General features: G+C 46.5%; 1 protein-coding gene across 2 annotated transcripts in view; it reads left to right on the plus strand.

Moving 5' to 3' along the window:
- The window catches only part of LOC138569869 (ATP-binding cassette sub-family B member 5-like), a 1,230,756-nt gene that overhangs the window by 878,029 nt on the left and 331,166 nt on the right, over window positions 1–21,561 (plus strand). For both annotated transcript variants that reach the window (XM_069648261.1, XM_069648260.1), the window contains one exon: window positions 16,589–16,693. In XM_069648261.1, the coding sequence (XP_069504362.1) occupies window positions 16,589–16,693 (105 nt within the window). The remainder of the gene's footprint in view (window positions 1–16,588; window positions 16,694–21,561) is intronic.

The raw sequence follows: 21,561 nt of genomic DNA on the forward strand, positions 1-21,561 counted from the left end.
AAGGTGCCTCAAAAGGATTCAGCGGCGGCTCCTCGTACCGCCAGGCGGCCCTCATCGCAGGAGGCCTACAGAGGACACGGCAAGACAGGTGGATCTCGTCATCGTCGCCAATGAGGCCAAGGCGGCAAGGCCGCGGCCAAGCAGGACTGAACCGGCCGTAGCGTCGGGCCTCCACCTGAGCACTCCGGTGGGAGGCCGGCTGGCGAAGTTGGTCAGTGTGTGGGAGTCCATCTCCACCGACCGTTGGGTGCTGGATGCTCTGGCCCACGGGCACACTCTGGAATTTCTAAGGAAGTGTCCTCGTATTCCACCTGTGGCCAGGAAGGAAAACCATGTCCCTCAACTTCTTCTGGAGGTACGAGAGATGATAAACACGGGAGCCATCAAACTCGTCCCAAAAAGGCTCCGGGGCTCCGGAGTGTACTCATGATACTTCCTCATAAGGAAGAAGACCGGCGGATGGAGGCCCCTCCTGGACCTTCGTCGTCTAAACAAGTACATCAAGTCCCAGAAGTTACGGATGGTCACCCTCCAGCACGTGCTGGGACAGCTGGAGGAAGGGGACTTCCTATCGTCGCTGGACTTGGAGGATGCCTACTTTCACGTCCCCATTCTAAAAGGACATCAAAAGTTCCTGCGATTCGTGGTCCAAGGGCGACACTATCAGTTCAAGGCCCTTTCCTTCGGATTGAAGTCGACGCCCAAGGTGTTCACCAAGTGCCTAGCACCAGTCACGGCGCTGCTGCACCTGCAGGGGATCCACGTCTACCCCTACCTGGACGATTGGCTCATCCAAGCAAAGACAAGGGAACTCGCCGTCGTGCACACAGCGAAGACCGTCCAACTACTCACGGATCTGGGATTCTCGATCAATTTTGCAAAATCTCACTTAGTACCGTCGCAAGTCGCTCTGTTCCTGGGAGCCAGCCTCGACACAGTGGCGCAATTGGCTTCTCCGACAGAGGAAAGGACGAAGGCCATGCTGGGCAAGGTGCGATGGCTGTCAACCATGGATGCGGCCAGGGTGAGGTCCATCAAGTCCCTGCTCACCATGATGTCCTCGTTCATCTACGTCGTGCGTCTGTGCAGGCTGCAGATGCGTCCACTGCAAGAGTTCCCCGATGCTCGTTAGATGCAAGCGGCGGGCAGCTTCGAAGACAGGATCTCGCTCAACGAGACCTTCTGCCAAGCATCTAGCAGCGGGCATGTGCCAGACCCTCCCGGGTGAACGCCTCCCTGGAGGGATGGGGAGCGCACACCGGAGATCTCCACGCAAGAGGCCTTTGGCTCCCGGAGGAGAGGTCACTTCACATCAATGTCCTGGAGCTCCGAGCCGTGTTCTGGGCCCTCAGGTCGTTCCTTCCATCCCTCAAGGGCAAGGTGGTAAGGATCTTCACCGACAGCAACACCACGATGTTCTACATCCTGAAGCAGGGAGGCACCAGATCCCCAGCCCTATCCAAGGAAGCCCAGGATCTGTGGCACTGGGCCGTCACCCAAGGCATGTTTCTGGTACCCTTCCAAATGGCAGGAATAAAGGATACTATCGCTGACTCACTCAGCAGGGAGCTGCGCTCGTGCCACAAGTGGGAACTGCGGCAGGATCAAGTGGATCTCCTATTCCAACGATGGGGCAATCCCCATCTCGACCTATTCACGACAGCAACAAACGCCAAGTGCCGGAGGTTCGCCAGCAGGTTTCCCCAGCTGGGGAGCATGGGCGATGCCTTCTCATTCCCCTGGGACGGCCTGTTCCTGTATACGTTCCCGCCGTTGCTGCTGCGACTCATCAATCAACTCAGACGGTCCCGGTGCAGGATGATCCTCATCGCACCGGCGTGGCCGAGGCAGATCTGGTTCCCGGATTTTCTGGACATGTCAGTGCCCCCCCCAGTCAAACTGCCGACGAACGCGGTCATTCTCGCCAGAGAAGGAGGCGCCATCCTCCACCACGACCCGGGGTTGCTAAACTTGCAGGCCTGGCTCCTGCAGCACTAGAATTTGGAGGGTACGATATCCGGGCGGACTGCAAGGAGGTGCTTGCAAAGGCCAGGGCGTCCTCGACTCTCAAGTGCTATGGACATAAATGGAAGAGGTTCTCTGTCTGGTGCCATGCACAGAAGATTAACCCTCTGCGGATTAAGGGCCTTCAAGTGCTGCCGTACCTACTGTCGTTGGCGCATACCTCAATCAAGATCCATCTGGCGGCTATCTCCCGCTACACCAGAACTCCGGGACGCTCATCGCTATGGTCCCATCGCCTGGTGAAGGAGTTCATGAAAGGACTGTTCCGATCGTTCCTGCCAGTGAAGGCTCTGGCCCCGCCGTGGGAGCTCAACGTGGTGCTGACCAGGATCATGGGGCCACCATTCGAGCCACTGCATTCGGCACCGTTGAAGTTCCTGTCGTGGAAGACAGCTTTTCTTGTGGCCATCACCTCCGCACGACGAGTGGGAGAGATCCAGGACCTCTCCTGTAAACCTCCATACCTGACTTTGTACGAGACGAGGGTGGTGCTGAGGTCACACCCCTCCTTCATGCCCAAGGTGCCATCGGACTTCCATCTCAACGAGCTCTTGGTGTTACCTGTTTTCTTCCCGTCGCCTTCGTCACCGGCTGAGAGGACTTTGCACTCGCTGGATGTAGCTAGAGCGCTGAGTTTCTAGGTGGACTGCACGAAGAGCCTTCGGAAGACATCACAACTGTTTGTGAACTTTTGACCTGTGAACCAAGGGAAGGCCCTTTCGAAGGTTTCCATTTCCAGATGGCCCTCCGGCTGCATCATGCACTGTCACCGGTTGGCAAACCGACCGTTGTGCGGCCGTCTGAGATCCCATTCGACCAGAGCGATCGCTGCTACCACAGCGTTCTTGTCTGGTGTACCCCTGCTGGACATCTGTAGGGCTGCTAAGTGGAGGTCGACACACACCTTCACGAGATTCTACTGCGTCGACCGGGATTCCAGGGAGGAGTCCAGGGTCGGCCAGGCAGTGCTGCGCAACCTGTTTGCCTGAAGGTGGGCATGGTGAGGATGTAAGAGTTGCTTAATGTTGAGTTGATGAAATGCTTAATGTTGAGCCTTGCCACCTCCCGTGGGTGTGCATGTGTGTGCTGCTTTGTATTCTTATATTCATGAGCATGTGAATCCATGCCAGACCCCATGCTGGAGAAGGAACAAGTTACTTACCTGTAACTGTTGTTCTCCAGCATGGGTCTGGCGTGGATTCACATGCGAACCCTCCCTCATACCCCTCTGCGGCTCTTCTCTTGGTCTTACTGCCACTTTACGAGCTACCAAATCTGAAGATGGCTGCCAGAGGAGGGGCTTAGGTAGAGGGCAGTCATTGGCTGGGGCAGTATGACCCAGAGACCTGTGATTGGTTTTTAGGAGAAAGACAGTTCAGAAACGAAACTGAAACTGAATTTTTCTTTACCAAGCATTCCCAGCCTGACGACGGGGAATATTCATGAGCATGTGAATCCATGCCAGACCCATTCTGGAGAACAACAGTTACAGGTAAGTAACTTGTTCCTTACACCATCTTGCTGCAGTATCAATATGTTATTTACAGAAGGTGACTCACAGAATGCCATTTTTAAATTGCTTTTGTTAGTATGAAGGTCTTTATCCACTTTTAGAAGTATCTTTCTGAGTTCCTGACATTTGTTGTTGAATGTCACAATCCTTTTCCGGAGGTCTACCTTATTTCACTTTTTTTCTGATCAAGTCATTACCTTTCTGTAATAAGGAGAGGGTTTCCTACTTTCTGTACCTTTTTGTCAGCATTATGACTGATACTTCATTTGTATCAACTGGCTATGGAGCGTTCTACTACCTGTTTGGCTTAGATCCTGAAAAAGTCCCTTTTAGTCCAGATGCTTCTCATTCTGTAAATTCTCCATAAGGAATGTTAAGTTTTTGTAGTGTCCATTAATGGTGTGCAGGATCAATTTTCTGCTCATTAGTTTGCAATATATATCTCCATGTTCAATATTTTTGTCCTTGTCATAGGTTTGAGTATCAAGAAAAATATTTGTACTGTGTTTGGATTGATCAGAACTACAAAGTCAACCTGGTCTCTTTCAATATCATGCCATATTATGAAACAATCCTAGACAAATCAAAATAATTTTTTGTATATATTCTTACTCAATATTTGTACAAATGTGTTCACGTTCGAACAAGCTCAGTGTCAAGTTAGCAAATGTGAGGGGGAAAATCGTTCCCATCGCTGTGTTACTCTTTCATTTTAGAATGGTTTATCGAATTGGAGCATATTGTTTAATAAGGGAAGGGTCAGCATTTTTGAGTGTTCCAGAAAGTTCAATGACATTGTAGTGTGAAAGTATTCAAATGCTTTCAATCCAATGTCATATTCAATACTTGTAAGGGATGGAAAGATATACAGGCAGGCTAACATGATCGCTTCCCTGGGTATAACCTTCTTTTTAAGTAGCATGTCCGTAGTGTCTCTTTGGTACGAGAAAAGACCGGAAACAAATGGAAATATGTATTCATCTATGTAGTTGGATACATTTTCCAACAAGGTGCCATTTGAGGCAATCATGAGCCCGCTCAGAGATTTGGTTAGAACTTTATGAATCTTTGGTAAAAAGTAGATGGTGGGAATTCAAGTGTTTTGCACACTTAGAACCAGTTTCTGTTCGTAATCTACCAAACCAATCTGGTGTCATTCTCCCAGCTCTTTTTCGCTACTTGAGCAGCCCTGTCTAAGCCACTGTGAGGCAGAATACCATGAAGTACCCTTTGGGAACACTACATGCAATTAAGACTACAAGTGTCAGTACAATCTCACCTTTGGTACAAGCATGTACTACACAGTTATGTGGTAGCAGTGGCTGAGCAGCCAGATTTATCTCGAGGGTTTAAGTGAGCAGTAGAAAAAGTTACACAAAGGACCAACAAATACAGTGATTCAAATATACACTTACTCAAGGTTTCTTGGTAAAAGGATATACATTTATTTACTCAGTTAGTTCCAAAATGGCAATTCAAGTACTTAATAAAGGGGTAGAAAGACAAGGTTATAAGAATAGACAGCCCAAATACATTCATAGGCAGGGCAAAGTGTTTCAGTTAAATACAACCAGCAATTCTTCTCAATAGGCCTGGGCCAAAGTCAATGATTCAGAGTCTTTTGTATAGGACAGCACAGTTCTGGTAGATAACGGTTAAGTCTTTGCCACAGAGAATAGAAGAATTTGGCTAGGCAAAAAGTTTGACAGATGTTAAGGGAAGGACAAGCCTTCATAGTTGAGGAAAGTTTCACGCACTTTCTCAATGGCCGAAAAGTTTTCCAGACCGCGTTTGCACAGTACCTTTTTAATGAAGAAGAGCTGTTGCTGAGGCATTTGTTTCTGGCAGTTTGAGCAGATCTTGCTGTTCCTGAGCTTCAGTCGTGGGGACAAGAAGGAGGACGTCGGGAGGTTCCTGCACTGCCCAGGGATGAGACCAAAAGCTTTAGCAAGACGTCGGTTTAAGGTGTGAGTGCCTTAAAGTCCATGAGCTGGTTTCCTTCCCTCTGGCTATCCGGTTTTCAACAGCACTCTTATGAAAATTCGACCGGATGGGGATGGTGTCCAGGTGGCTTGCGAGTTGGTTGTGCCCACCAAACTCAAGGGAAGAAGTTAACCTTGAAGGGCTTCTCTGTCGATGGAGTTTCAAGCAATTTGGACCTGCAGCAGGGCTTCACCAGTCGTTCAGGAGTAGCAGCAGTCCTCTTCCTTCAGCTCGTCTTCGGTTCTTTCGTTCCAGTGGTTGACTCTGCTTTCCAAGTCCCAGAGACCTGCTTTTAAACAGTTTTCCCGTATTCATTCCAGGCTGGCTGTCACTCACACAGCAGGGTGGCTGTCCTTGCCGGACAGCCAGCCGGCCAAACACGCCAGAGTGCATTCTGGTCTCCTAGGAGACTAAGCACAGACAGTTTCGGCACCTCCCTCACATCCTGTCCACTCCAGACACTCTGGCGCCAGAGAAGCACTTCAGCACTGAAGCCCGCCAAAGGCCAACAAACAAAGGGACCAAACCTGGTTTGGCGCACAGAGCCAAACACAAGAAGGACCTTTCCTAAAAGAAATGGCAAAAAAAGTCGACCAGAGTTTGTTTTTACAGATAGGTCTGGGGCGCCATATTGAAAAACATGGCTGACCCGATTTTTAGCTACCATTGTTAGCGGTCAGGAAAAATCATGGTAGTTTGATCTACACCACTGCCACCAGCCATTTAAAGTAAGACAGGGTAACATTTGACTGTTACATGAGTGTTTTGACTCGGGAAGCTAGGCAACCCCTATAGGAAGATAGTGTGTGCTGGGTCAGTAAATTTAAAGAGACTAGTAAAGTCAATTTAACTTTACATGCTCTGGGAGGCAGAAGTCAGTCCCAGAGAAGGTATTTAAACCTTGGGACGTCTGAAATACATCCCTGTGCCACTGTGAAAACTCCATAACCAAAGAACACAAAAGTAAAACACTCTGAAAACGAAAAGTTCAAAGTCCCAAAATATAGCAAAAGAGCTGGAGGGGTCTAAAGTAGAGGGAATTTAGCACTAGTGTGAGAATTCTCCCTAACAGCCCCACCCACCTGGTGCCTTCCTGTTTGCTGCCCTTTTTCCCTACTTAAGCAGCCCTCCAACCTCTTTTTCTTTGCAGATAGGGAGCAGGTGCAAGTGGATCTAGGTCACCTGGCCTAAGCAACACCCACCTTTTTAGCCCTGCCTCTTCCTTTCTGCTCTTAACTCTTAGATCAAGGGTGTCTCTTGGCCGGGCGTCTGAAGCGAAGGGCAAATGAAGAAAAGGGCCATTCCTGTTTGGACCAGGAAGACCCAGGGCCTGAACCCCTGCTCAGACAGCAGGTAAGCATGTACCAACATGTGTTTTCTCCCTCTGTCCCCATAGGCCATCCCCACCATCATCAGGCAATGCCAAAGTCAACTGCTCCAGTGCTGGGGTGAGGACAGGTGCTCCCTGGCACAGTAAATTGTGCATTTGTAAAAGTTTTATTCTGGCACAGCAGCAAGTGTGTGCCCTCTCCCCCATACCTTTGTCCTGGTTGCTTCCTTGTTTGTTGGCCCTCCCTCCATCTCACTGCACTCGCATTGGTTGGCAGGCCCTTTAAATCGGCCACCCAAATCACCCCCTGCCATGGCAGCCCCCTCAGCCAAGGACCAGAGGCTAAGGACAGCTCCAGTGGTGTCTGCCTGTGTCTGCCGTGCTAGCATGTAGCCTGCAGCCGTCGACCTGCTGCGACTGATCAGGTAAGTGGAATCTGGGTGTGTTGTATTGTGCTGTGCTCAAAAATGTAGCCTTTTTTTTACCCCTTCTGGGAAAGTTGAATCTGTGTTTGTTGTATTGTGCTGTGCTCAAATACTTAGCCAACAACTTGCATCCTGTTACGTTCCCCCCTCCTGCGTGTCTCTTAATTCCTCTTGCATCTCAGTCCTCCCCTCTTCGATCTATTGTGTACTATTCTGACACTGTCTCGTGCTCCACTGTTTTTCTGGCATTACTTTGCATTGCCTGCATTCTTCTTTTTAGGTTCCTGTTGTGTTATGTGCCTTGTTGACTGTATTGTTGATTGCATTGACTTGGTGTTTGCTCTCTACGGTTCTTGATATAATGTTGCTATCCACGGTTTGTGGCATCACATTGCAATTGCCTGCATTCTTCACTTCTAGATTCCCTGCTGACCTCTGTGTGTTTTCATTTGGTCCTGTATTGCATCTGCTTTCTTTACCTCCACGTTCCCTGTTGTGATTTGTGCTTTGCCTGGTTCTGTACTGCATCTGCATTCTCTACTTCTAGGTTCCCTGTTGTGCCCTTTTCTTTCTGATGGTTCTGTACTGCATCTGATTAGTAGGTCTGTTGTTCTTGTTCTTTGTTGTGCCCCCCTCCCTTTTGTGTCCCCCCAGTGCCTCCCTCCTGTATGACACCCCATGCGTTAACTGCCCAACCCCATCTTCTGCCTGAGCTCCCCTCTCCCTACCCCCCTTTCCTTTCCGCGCCCACTGTGGTGCTCTCTTTCACCTATCCTTTCTAATTGTTTTTCTATTGACTATCCTATCCCTTTCACTAAGTCTGGCAGGAAGAAGTTCAAATGGGACATCCAAGCCTCCAACCCAGGCCTCCCTATCACTGATACCTATACCAGTGTTTCCTCCAGACAGCCTCTTACCAACATATCTTTGTCGTTCCCTCTCCAAGCCTGTGGACCCCCATATGGTTTCTGTTCTCTCTCCTTTTTCCTCTTCTCCCATTAATGGTGGCACCCGGTGGGAGGCCCTCCTGGCCCGCTTCCACTCTTCTAAGAGCATCATTAATGTCTACTTCAATGTGACCGTCTTGGTCCAGGGCCCTCAGGCCAATCTCCTCCTCTTTGATAGATGCTTCCCGCGCCTTATCCACTTCCTTTCCTCTCCTGCTATCCCTTCTTGCCCCTCTCTGGCTCCCCTGCCACCTCCTTCCTCTGCCACCTCTTCTTCACCCCCTGATGCTTCTCTGGCCACCCTGTTGTCTCCCTGCTCTGCCACCCCTCTGGCACTCTCTTCTCCCTCTGTGACTACCCTGCCTTCTCTTCCTTCCTCCTCTGCCCATCCTTGGGCACCTCCAACACTTCTGCAGGGTGTACCTCTGGCCTGTATCCCTCCCCTTCAAATGTGGCAACCTGCTCCACATCGCTACTCTCAACTCTCGTTCAGCTGTCAAACACTCCTCTAACACATCTGCCATCTTGGATTTATTCGCTCTCACTGAGACTTGGTGCACGGCCAGCTCTGTCACGAGTTTTGTCACTCTCCGTCCCGATTGCTACAAGATAAGATCCTCTCCGAACCCAGAAACAACTTTCACGGTGGGGGTGTAGCCTTGATTTTCCCAGAGTGGATCCCTTCTTCTATCATTCCAATGCAGCACTCCTCCTCCTTTGAATGCATGGTCTGCAAGATATCCATCTCTCCTGGCCTCTCTTTCACTGTGGGCACTATCTACAGGCCGCCTGGCCAGGTCGCCCTCTTCCCCTCTGATTGGGCTGACCTCTCCTCCTCGCTCCTTGCCTCTACCTCCCAACCAACTTCTCCTCCTTGGAGACTTGAACATCCACCTGGATGCTACCAGCCCTTCTTCAGGAATCTCTTGCAACCTCTGTGATTCTTTATCTCTCTATTCTTCCCTCTGGCCCGACTCACTCTACAGGGCACATCCTGGATGTTCTGATCTCCTCAGACCTCCCCTTCTTTAACCCTCTCTTACTTCTCTCTCCTAGAGTGATCACTTTCTCCTTTCTCCCCACCTCTCTCTCTTCCCTGCAGGTCAAGCCGACTCCAGCACTGACAACTACCTTCTTGTCATCGACTCATGAAGCGTGTGTTAGTTGAGGCTGTTGCCACTACTTTCTTTCCTCCTCCTGCACCTTTGGCTGACTCACACCCTGACACAGCCCTCTCTAACCTTCATCTCCCTATATCTAACAATCTGGATGTCATTGCCCCTGTCATGAGGATCCCCTTGAAGCCCAAATCCAAGTGCAAATATTGGTACGATTCCGTCCTCGCCGCCCTTAAACGCAAGTGTAGGGTGGCGGAGAAGAAGATGAGGGCCTCTGCGCACCCTCTGGCAAACTGGCCTACCGTCTGCTCCAAAGGCAGTACATACTCACTGTCCTCTCTAAAAAGAGAGCCTACATCGAAACATGCATCTCTACGGCATCTAACAACTCGGCTGAACTTTTCAAAATCTGCAAGGAACTGGTCAATCCTGCTGCAGTCTCTACCTCTCCTTCCTCCCTCCCAGGCCCTCTGCACGGCCTTGGCCTCTCATTTCACTTCTAAAACTCAGGACATCCTGTCCACCCTCTCTTCATTTACCTCCTCTTCCTCCTCCTCTACCACTCCTGGCCCTTATGAGGCTGTCTCTCCTCCTCCTTTCTCCTTCTTTCCCCTGTTCACTCCTGACAATGTTTCTAGACAAGTCTGATCTATGAAACTCTCATCAAAACAGGTTCTCCCCTGCTCATCCAGAACTATCAAGGAATACATCGACACCATTGCTCCAGCCTTGGCCGATTTCTGCAATCACTCCTTTGCCACTGAACATTCTCCTGCCTCCTTAAGCACTCTCTTTTGCACACCCTTCTAAAGAAGCCATCGGTCGATTCTTCCGCTCTGGCTAACTATCGCTCGATCTCCATCACTCCTTTCCTGGGCAAACTCTTGGAAAAGCTGGCCATCTTGCAGCTTAATCTACATACTGAATCTGTTTGTTGTATCCATGACCACCAGTCTTGCTTCAGAGCTGCCGAAAGCAGAGACACTGTTCTCCTGAAAACCTGTGAAGACTTGCTCTCCAATCTCGACTCTGATCTCCCTTCTGTTCTCATTCGCCTTGATCTATCCTCTGCTTTTGACACAGTCAACCATACCATCCTGATCAGTCGTCTCCTGGACAATCTTGGTATTACTGATCAGGCCCTGGCCTGGTTCACCTCCTTTCTCAAAGACCGACCCTTTCAGATCCAACTGGGGTCCTTCCTCTCATCTATCTCTCTCTCTACTTGTGGTGTTCCCCAGGGGTCTAACCTCTTTCCCTGGCTCTTCAACCACTACCTGGCACCACTTACCCATGGCATTGCTACTTTCTGCTCCAACTTTCAATGTTATGCTGACGACACTCAGCCACCTCTGCTTCTTCTCTCATACCAGACTGTCTGGCGCAATTCAGGAATGGTGTGCCGCCAATGATCGCTGCCTTAATGCCAGTAAGACTGAGATCCTCCTCATCGGGACACCCTCTCCCTCCTTTCCTCTCTCTCGCTGCCCACTCTGGGCCCTCTTCCTGCTCCTTCCTGTGTGACTAAGAACCTTGGTGGCATCTTCGACTCCACCCTCTTCTTTTCTCCTGCATCTCTAAGAAGTCAAACTATCAGCTGCACCTCCTCAGAGGTATTCTTCCTTTTCTCACTTTCTCCAGAACACTGTTCCTCCCCAGGCTGGACTATTGCAATAACCTCTCTCTAAATCTTCCTGCCTCTACCCTTCAACCTTTTCAACTTATCCAGAACAGGACTGCGAGACTTGTCATTGGCCGCAAGCCCAGGAATCGTATTGCTCCAGCTGTGAAATCTCTTCACTGGCTCCCCGTGGCTGCAAGGATCAACTTCAAGACCCTCTGCATTGTCCACAAGGGTTTCTGTGACCTGGGACCGCTCTACCTCCAACTTCCTCTTCCAAAACATCTTCCTTCTCGAGCTGTCCGCTCATCAACCTCCAACTCTCTGAGGTTCAGAAGCTTCTCCAAGCAGAGAGTTGGGGGCAGAACTATCTCCTCGGCTGGGGCCTCCCTCTGGAAGAGCCTCTCTGCCTCTTTGAAACTTGAGCAGAACCATCTCCGGTTCCGGAGCACCTCAAGATCTTCCTCTTTGCTTCTGCCTTCTCTCTTCCTCTCCCTTTCTGATCTCTTGTCTGATACTGCACTGGTCACCTGGCTACCCTCTGAATTCGAGCCCAGGTCTCTGCCTGCCAGTTGCACACCCGCACTGCCTCCTGGTAACCCTTGCACTTGGGTCTGTATCTGCAACCCTACAGTCCCCTTACCTGCACTTATTGAACACCCGCTGTCTGCACTTAACCCTTGCACTTGCCACCTGCTGGCTGCACTACCTGTTGTTTTTTTTATCCCGCACTGGCACTTGCCCTTCCTCCCCCACCCCTGCACTTTTCCCCTCCCCTTTCCCCCGCACTTGCACAATCTCATTGTCCCTTGGCCTAGTAAGATCATTGTCTTTGTCCTCCCTCTGTCCCCCTCCGTTGCCACTTCACGCCTTGAAACACTTGTGTATAGACGCGTTGTAAATACCATATCATATCATATCATATCATATATATCATAGTAGCTCAGGTAACAAAAACTAATGTCATTTTCATATATCTCACTGATATAATCAAGGGCACTCACCGGCATTGGTTCCATCTCTGGGGCAGCATTAAGACAGAGTTGCTGGGACCAAGCCTGGGGAGGCTTTGTAGTTCATGGCTGTGAAGGCCTGGCTGTGACAGATGGCTTGAACTATGTGAATGCACTGTACTAGAGGTCATGGGCCTTGAATTGAGGGTGGGAAGGATCTGGTCTACCTGGATGAGGTGAGAAAAGAGAGGGGAGGAGACACAGGGAAGGAAGATGTAGAGGCAGGGTAGTCCGCTATGGAAGTAGGAGTGCCTGTAGCCTGATAAAGTATGAGGTAAAGATATTAAAGGTAATGTTTGCTGAGGAAAGGTTACCTGTTGCAGAACACATTAGCCAGAACAGTTACTAGAACTTTGAGATATGCTGACATTACCCCCATCCGTCTAAGCTATATTGGTTACCTGTCAATAGTAGAATCTCATTCAAACTCTTGACAGTAGCACATAAAGGTTTATATGGATCTGCCCCCTACTATATCAAGCATAGATACAAATAGCAGATGTTAACCCGGTTGTCACTGGCATCCACCTCTAACCTCGTGTTCATTCCTCATGCCAAATGATCAAGATCACTTGGACGATCCTGCACAGTGTTGACGGCTAAGCTCTTGAATCACCTACCGCAAGAACTTTACAAAATTGGCAATCATCTATTATTTCACAAAAAGTGGAAAACTCATTTATTGGAAATGTAAGGCCTTGTCTTCATCTCCTTGCTGTGCCTGCTTCTCTTTACTGACGGTTAGAGCACTGTGAAACCTCTTTTGGTAATAGTGCAAGTTAAAACCTAAGTGAAAAAAAGATAAATGAAACCTAATGTGTATTTACTAGTGACTTAAGTATTGGTATGTGTTCTGCGAATAAAAGGAAATACAATTATAGCTTCCATCATGGAATGGTCAGTTTTTATTCAATTGCATTGTCTAATAGTTGGGAGAGCACAATATATTATCTGTCTGGGGGTTTCCATTTCTTCCCTGCACCTGCATGAAGGCTATACGGTAGCAGTTAGTGCAAATTAGTGATCACATGTAGGTAGTTGTGCAAGCATGATAAATTAAAGATTCTGGCCGTGCTCAGTAGAGGTCCTCCCTTTTTACAAACAGGTAGCTTAGCATGGTTAGTGTCATTGCAGGACAGAGCCTGCCTTAATGGGTTAGCAAATCTTATGATGTTAGTTGATCTCAAGGCACCCCCAGCTGCAGTCTATATGGAGGCCAGGTCTGCATAGCTGGATGGAAAGATCCAGCTGTCATTGTATACCTTCAAGTGTGGCACAGCCCCTGGAGGGATGGCCATGAAGAGGAGACAGTCGCAAAATCAGCCTGCTACTGCTAAAGACATGAAGAGCGTACTGGCAAGGGGAGGTTACTATATATATATATATATACATATGTATATATATATATATATATATATACATATATTCATTCCTTTTAACCAATTCTGACAACAAACTAGCATAAACAGTTGCCCATTGGAGGAATGTCAGGAATGCACACACGCACAATGATTATTTATAATCAATAATCAGTGTGTATTGTTTTGCAGTCTGTGGTAAGTGTAGATCGTGTGTGTATACCAAAGGGATGTGTAGGTGATTGGCCAGTGACAGAGAATCAATATTGTCCATGCTGCAGATCGATGTGTTAGTTATTCAAGCATTCTTTCCAAAAGCATAGGTTGTACATGTTATATGTACAAATGCCCAAAAAATCCTTGTGCATGATTTATTGTTGCTTGATTCTGAAATCCCAATCACTGAAGTATGCTTGAATGTATTTGAGTGGGAGTGGAGTCATGGAGACTTAGTGGAGTTCTCTCAATCAAAGCATTCTCCAGTCAATCTATTACCACAAAGATATCTAGTGTGGTACACCTGGGAGCCGTGTGCTTCCCCAAGCTAGTGAACAATGAGCCCAGAAATTGTATGGGAAGGATTCCCAGTTTGCCCTTTCTGAGTCTCTATTACAGGGCAGGGGACAGTCACTTGGCACAAATTAAGGCTGGGGTCTTAAGGGGCATTGCCCTTACACCAGGGAAGCAAACCACCTATGGGATAATGGAAATCGGGCTCTATCCAACCTTAAAACACAGTGCTTTATTTTGCACTGAAGCTGGTGAATCTGTAGCTACTATCCCTATAAGAAAGCAGAATCCAACCTCACAAGTGCAAATACAGTCATATGGGCCAGCTAACATTACGCTTTGCAACAAAAAGCCCATCAAACACAGGCTCTTAACTCTGAGCCCTCTAATAGAGCAAACCACCCTTCAAAGGCTCAGATAATTTTTTTCCAGAGGCTCGATTTTACTCGTTGGTGAACAAATGTTTCAATCCGAAGACACACAAACATTTGTTTCACACACAGTGATTGGAGAAAAAGCTGGAGACCGGAGAGTGGAGCTAGGAGATTGTTTTGGGAAGGTTGGTGGATAGAAAACAGCGACTGAGCAAGATCATGGAGACTTGAGGAGAGATCCACTAGGCTTTGCAAAACGAGAACCTGGGAGTTGGAGGTCAGATCCTCAAGACCATACCCCCGAGAGTCAAGAGAGATGAAACAAAATTAAAGGAGTGGGAGAGTAGTGGGCAAAGAGGCTCACATTATTTAGAAAGAAAGTGGTGACGAGGAGCGGAGAAGGTGATCGGGTTCTATAGATCACTGAGCTGGAAAGTAGAGGGGGGTGGGTGGAAGTGCCCAGAGAAGCAACAGGGAATGACCTATAAATCGCAGAATGTGGAAGTTGAGTGCAGGTGGATGGTGCCCAAATAGGTGAAGTAGAATGTGAAAATAGTTGGAAGGAGGGTGATGCTCAAAGGAATGAAGTCTGTGTTCAACGAGGTAAAGAAGGTGAATAAAACAGAGGTAAATAAGTCTCAGAATAGAAAAGTAAATAGTGATGCTCAGAGGAACAAAAAAGGTTTGCTATCGAAGAGGTATTTAAATGCTAGTAACGGTGATGCCCAAAGGGGCGCAAAGGTGGGCTAGGAAGGGAGATTTGAAGAGAAATTACAGTAGGGCCCAAAGGTTAAAAAAAAAGGTGAGATTGTGTGAGTAGTACCCAGAGTGGTGAAGGAAGATGGGAGAGGGAAGAGATTCTGAAATTATAGATTGGGAAAGCAATGTTGCCCAACGGGATGAAGGTGATGAAGAGAGTGTGACTGGAAAGAAGAGAATATAGATCAGAGATAGTTACCATAGGAGGAAAGTGGAAGGGAGAGGCCAAAAGTTAATTGGGGAGATTGACCGCTCGAACAGAGAAATGCGAACAGAGGAAGCTAGGCTGGTAGACAATGAAAGAAGGTATATAAGAACACAGGAGCTGAGAAGAAAGGATTGCAGAGGGAGTAACATGCCAAGACTAATGGCTTCAATCTTTGGGAGAAGAACTCTCAGCAGAGTAGTTGGACACTTTCCTATCTAGCCAAGCACCCTTGGTCCACATCCAGGACATTGTGATGAGGTACCACGCTCATTACCCAGGCCCCATATTCCCCGATACAGAACTCTGATGATTTCACTGAGACTGACTGTCTCAAGGAGCAGACAGTGTGAATCCTGGAGAAAGACAACAGACACCTGACCAGTAAGGCCAAGTCACAGAAAAGGTGTAGAAAGAAAGGGGAGACATCCCTTTGAAGTCAATGCTTACCTAAACCTGCTAAAGAAGCTGGAAAAGGAACGTTCTGGACCCTGGAAAACCTCTAGATATTCAGCGGTCGAAATTAAGATCGGAAAAGCAGGAACGAAAAGCAGTTCCAGGGTATGCACCATTAACCAGTGGCCAGGAGCTCCCACTAGGGAGTGAGGAGCTAGTACATAGCATTCTGTCATTCTAAATTAAACATAAGATGGAAACATATCATTTTGTCCATTATTTACTAACCTTTAAAATATAAATGTTGTATAGATGTGTCTTAATGTATATTTATATATTACCTCAAATGCACAGAGTTCTAGCCATGTAGGCGTGTTTGTTTGGCATCAGTTGGCCTTTCGATCCAAAAGTATCTTCTGATAGAGGTTTGGTGTCAAGCCAACCAGGCTCTTCTGGGCTACAAGTAGGAGCTAAATAGCTGCCAGCTCCACTCAATTCTGAATTCTAGATGTTGTTATAAGATGTTTATTGCAACCTTTTCCCAAGAAGGGAAACCCAGGAACCTCATGGAGATGGAGAGAAGCAATAAGTATCCTACCACTATCTTGTTAGTCAAAGCTATCTCCTAATCATGATACTTCAGTTGCACTTTTTCCTACCACATTCATTATGTTGACCCCCACACTGCAGAAGGTTCCTAATAAATGACTTTGAACTTGTATCAGAGTTTGCTGATAGATTGATCCCTGTCACAGAAGTGACAAAACATATGTCCAGCATGTAAGTCAGTAAAGATCTGCAAATGTTTTAATTAGTGTACAGAATGATTTTGTTATTCAGAGTTATACATTTCTATTAAAGTGTGTTTTCCTATTATTTGGTATACAATCATTTACAGTCATCTATATGTCGATATAACAAATATAATGTGCTGCTTATGTACCTTATTTTCTTCTGGCATCCTAGTAATAACAAATGTATTTATAAAACATTGTTCTCAATTTTTTGTAGATATTTTCAAATGAGAACAAGGAAAAAGTAAGAAGTGATGCTGACATGTACTCTATCTTGTTTGTTGCACTGGGTGGTGTTTCCTTTGTTACATACTTTTTGCAGGTAAATATACAAATGTGTTTTGTACTCCTGATGTTCTCTGCTTGTCAATTTATATCACTATCTTCTGTTTGTGTAGCTTGCTGCTTATTTAGCTGCCTCTCTGTCTGCTCATTTGACGTGTGTGCGTGTGTGTGTATGAGTGCCTCTGGATGTTGGGAGAACATGACCAGTGTGAAGTGTTTTCACACAACTTGTAAAGATGTTTGGATATACATAGAACAGCTGATCTATAAATAAAGTTATTGATTTAGATCGGCCACCCTGGAAGTGCCATCCAGTGTTTGACATAGTCCCTTAGAAGTATTACAAATTAGTTTAATTTAAATTCCACTTTTTGGGCTATTTTAGCCGACAGTTGTATCAACAATCCAATCCTGGATTGAAATGAATGTGCACAAATCTAGTTATGAGATGTAAGTTGTGAACACTTATAATATCCCTCCAACCTGCTTTATCTGACCACTGACTTATTATTGTGGCTAGCATCAATATAGCACAGCATAATTTCTGGTTGTTAAAGTAATTGGTGAGACTTAGTAATAGGAGAAGTGAATTTTACTGCAAGATTGCTTCTTCTTACTGAAGGTCATCAGGATCACTAACCAAGAGTGGTACCACTGTGTAACAGAAATCAGGATGATGGTTAACGCTGTGTTGAAGTCCCTTTCTGACTCTGGGAATTTCTAGTGGGGTGAATGTGGGGCCCCCGATTTAGTGCATGATGGGCCTGTAGGTGGTATGGGGAGGATCTTCACCTCTCCTCCACTTAGTCCGTGTCATTGGGCAATCCCAGGCAGCTTCCATGCCAATTTTCTTGTGTTGTGACCATAGCTAAACGGTAACATTACCCTCAGTGAGACCTTTCTCACAACAGAACCACAAGGTCCTCTAAAGGCTGCAGCTCTTTGGAAACTCGTGTCCCATTAAGAGGTACTGTCCATTTAAGGGCAACCACCCCAAACACTTGGGTTCCAGAACTACAGGGAATCAGTAATACAATCCTCTCCCTGTTCCCAGAATATAAAAATGTTTTATTTAGTCCTGGGTATGTGAACAGTCTAAAAACTCTCCCTATAAGAGCAGTGAACGTTGTGAGTAAATGAAAACCAGTAGCAAGGGAGTCAATGTTTTTCAACATGGCAGGGGATCATCACAGAAACACGCAGGAACACTATGTCTCTTTAAGAGTGACCATGGCTTTGATGGCATTGAAGAAAATTAATAAAGATCATCATATAATACCACTATCCTCCAGCTGTAGCATTGCGCACACAGTCTGGGAGCCAAATCATTTGCTGACACTTCCCCTAATTATGAGAGTTCAGGAAAACATGTATTGTGCAAATCCATCTTCTCAGGCACAGACATCTGGGCCTCAAATGAGCATCACAGGCATACTGAAATCTACAATGTGGCTCGAAATGGCATGAGATGCTTTGTCGGCCCACTGCACACATTCACACTGTGTGTCTCCCTGTAGAGTGATCCCTCAGCACTCATGCAGGGAACCCGCTTGGAATACAAACATGCTTTTCCTACACTTAGGGCCTCATTACACGGACGGCGGTGGACCAAGGTGCTATTAGCACCTTGGTCCATGCCGGTAAAATACCGGCACCGCCTTGGTGGAAAGGGGAATTACCGCCCTATTCCAAGGTTGGTGGGGCGGTAATTCCCCCTTCCCCCATTGCCCTTCCCCATTCCAATGTTTGCCCCATAGGGCATAATGGGAATGGGGAAGGTGCTAATTATGGCACCGCAAATTGCGGTACCGTAATTAGCTCCCTGGTCCCTTTGCGGGTTGGTTTTTAACGCCTGCAAAAAGCAGGCGTTAAATTCTCCAACCCACAAAGGGACCTTGTAGTAAGGCGGTAAGGGTTAACGGTCACCGGTACCATTAACGGTGACCGTTAACCCTTACCGCTGTCCATGTAATGAGGCCCTTACCCTTATCAAACAAGATTCTGTATCATGAACCATGTCTTCAGGGCAACCATGAACCACCCGAAAGGAAGGTAACTTTTTCGATGGCGTATTAGCCTTTTAAATTTTTGGTTCAACCCCAACTGCAGAAACCAAGCACAGGTGGAACAGTGGCAGACATCCAATCACTGCCCCTCTCCCATTTACTTTGACGATGACAGGTGCAGATTCTCACCAAATGCCCAGGGCCAGAGGAGTGCTCACAGGCCTATGAAAAAAACAAATCCCAGACAAGCAGTGTGGATAGTTGGAACAGGAGCTAGCAGCACAGGCTTTGAGATTGTTGGAGAGCGAGGAAGAAGTGTGGAGGAGGAGGTTAGAGAGTAGAGGGGGTGATAAGTTAGGAGGAGGTGGCAGATGGAAATCATGAAGTGGTGGATGAAAACCTAAAGGTGGTGGTAGAAGAACATCAGGAGGAGGTGGAATGAGATTTGGAGGCGGTGTTAGAGGAAACTAGTGATGAGATTGAGAGATACTTGGAGTAGATGACAGATGAACCTCCAAAGGTGGTCAAAGAAAATCAAAAAAAGGAGAAGGATAACGTAGACAGACAGATGTGGAAGGTTCTAGAGGACAGGCTTGAACCAAGGAAGGGGCAATGGGTGATAACCTGATGAAAACCTTGATTTGCGGTTACGAAGAGCAGGATCGAAGCAGAAGTAATAAGGTAGTGAGGGCGGCAGGAGTCAGGAAATTGTGAGAGGGAGGTGATGGAGACTGATCAAAAGACCACTGTAGTTCTCACCCCTGCGAGAACTCAAAGTGAAACAGAATTCTGTTTCCCCACTATCCAATTTGAGGACAGTAGAATCCCAGATAAGAAGGTTACAGGAACTCCTTAAACCTAAGACTAAGAATCGAAGAATGAAGAGTACCATAGCAGAACAGAGTAGAAGGTTCCAGCAAACTCTCAAGGGCCTACTGGGAAATCCCCATTAGGAAAAAAGAAATAACCACTTATGGGAACATGGTTCATTATTATATCAATGGTACCTACATTTACAGGAAGCTTGAAATAATTAGTGATCTCGACCAATTTAGGACATAAAGACCACCAACATATTGTAAAGTCTCTTGTTTTTGTAATTCATTTTCAAAATTTCAATGACGAATGAATTAACCTGTCACGGTCAGCAGGAATTAGTTTGTTATGCTCAGGATTATAGTTTAAAGCCATTAAAAACACCTTTTGGCAGCAATAGACAGGCAGAAAGAAGCACACATAGATGTGTTTCTCTGTTAAGAATGAAACGTGTTGCCTTCTTTAATCAGCAATGAATACTTTGGAAACATGAAATGCTATAATTTTTAAGATTTTTGAAAATATTTTGTATTCTTGCAAATAGAGAGAATCAAATCAAATGATTAATATTGAGTATTTGGCAAAAGATTACTTTCAGTATTTTTACATGAACGGTTAAATTAGTAGTGGGATAGTTTGATAGTTCCACTGAAGGGCGCACGTGACAAACTCATAATAAATTACTACGTTTTAGGATTTGCATTCATGAATCCAAGGGATTTACCTTCAATCAACCAAATTACCTATATTTCAGGTATTTATGTGTTAACATCCTGTGGGAGAAGTTAGCTTATTGTTCCTTGCAACTTCAGCATCTAACATCAAGGGTCAAATGGAGAGAGTGGCAGAGTACATTGTATAGAGAGACCAATATGTGCTTGGCAATATTGTTAGGCGTACACAGGGTGCATATTTGGACTGATGCATTATACGTCAGCATGATTTCCCTGGCCATATTCTTCAGTGTTATCTTGAGTTCTTGTTCCCAGCCTCTATTGTTCTTGTCAAAGATATGCTTATGTTAATGAATTATATATAATATATTATATAATTGTATATACCAGATGCTTTATAAGTGGGCCCTCTAGTAACAGTAACGCTGAACAGTGGTTTTAATTTCAACAGCTCAACAAAATTCCTTTTGTAATTATCTATTGTTTGGTTCAGCACCCATTTCAGCATGAGATAGCACTACTGTTTATTCAAGGGAAACTTAAATTTGTGACCGATTTCAGTAAAACTGCAATTGTTCTTGATTAGCTGACACTGTTCAACGATACCCCTGTCTATTCACGTGCCCCACTAAAGCATCCTATCTTTGTTATCCATGGATATGTTGTGCAAAATGTATGAGTTTTGATGGAGGTTACTGATAATTTGGAGATTTATTGTCACCTGTAGAAAGGTTTTTCTAATATATTTTGTGGTCCTTAGAGCAGAATCAGCATTATTGTGTTTTTGCCAAGCATGCACACTTAATTCTTCTTATTACCATCACGTAGAGATTTCTACATGCCGCGTGGGTGCCTCATCTTGCATGATACAACATTGACAGCACAATTTCCATCACACTTTGTGCTTTAAGTATACTTGGCAGGCAGATGTAATCCGGCCTTGTCACTATCAATTTTACTCAGTGTCACTTTTCTGAGGAGCCAAGGGTTCCACAGGTGTGGTATGTCTCTTGTTGCCGGTGGGACTGTTGTGTTCCATTGCACCCTTTCATGCTCTACAATCTGGCTTAGTTGCTGGTTGTGTTCATCACTGGAGTCTGATTAACAGGTTGTTGTTGCAGGCTGTAGCTACTTTGGTTTGGTGGTTGGTGGGCCTCTGTTGGGAGCTCTTTCTCCTGTGATGCTCTGAATTGCATGCAGGTAATTCACTCAGGTGCCGAATAAAGTATTATGGCTCCACCGATTGAGTCCCTTGGCATGCATGAAAATGTGGTTCCCCAGAGATGTCTGGCGCTGTTCCATGGCAGGGTGCTATTTCGTTGAAACATCAGTCCACAAGACACCTAATCCAGGCTCTGATACATTTATAAGGGGGCAAGGTTTAAGCCTGGGTGTTGTTGCTTCACAGG

The sequence above is a fragment of the Ambystoma mexicanum genome, chromosome 2q, assembly GCF_040938575.1.
Source record: "Ambystoma mexicanum isolate Mex_15411 chromosome 2q, UKY_AmexF1_1, whole genome shotgun sequence".
NCBI lineage: Eukaryota > Metazoa > Chordata > Amphibia > Caudata > Ambystomatidae > Ambystoma > Ambystoma mexicanum.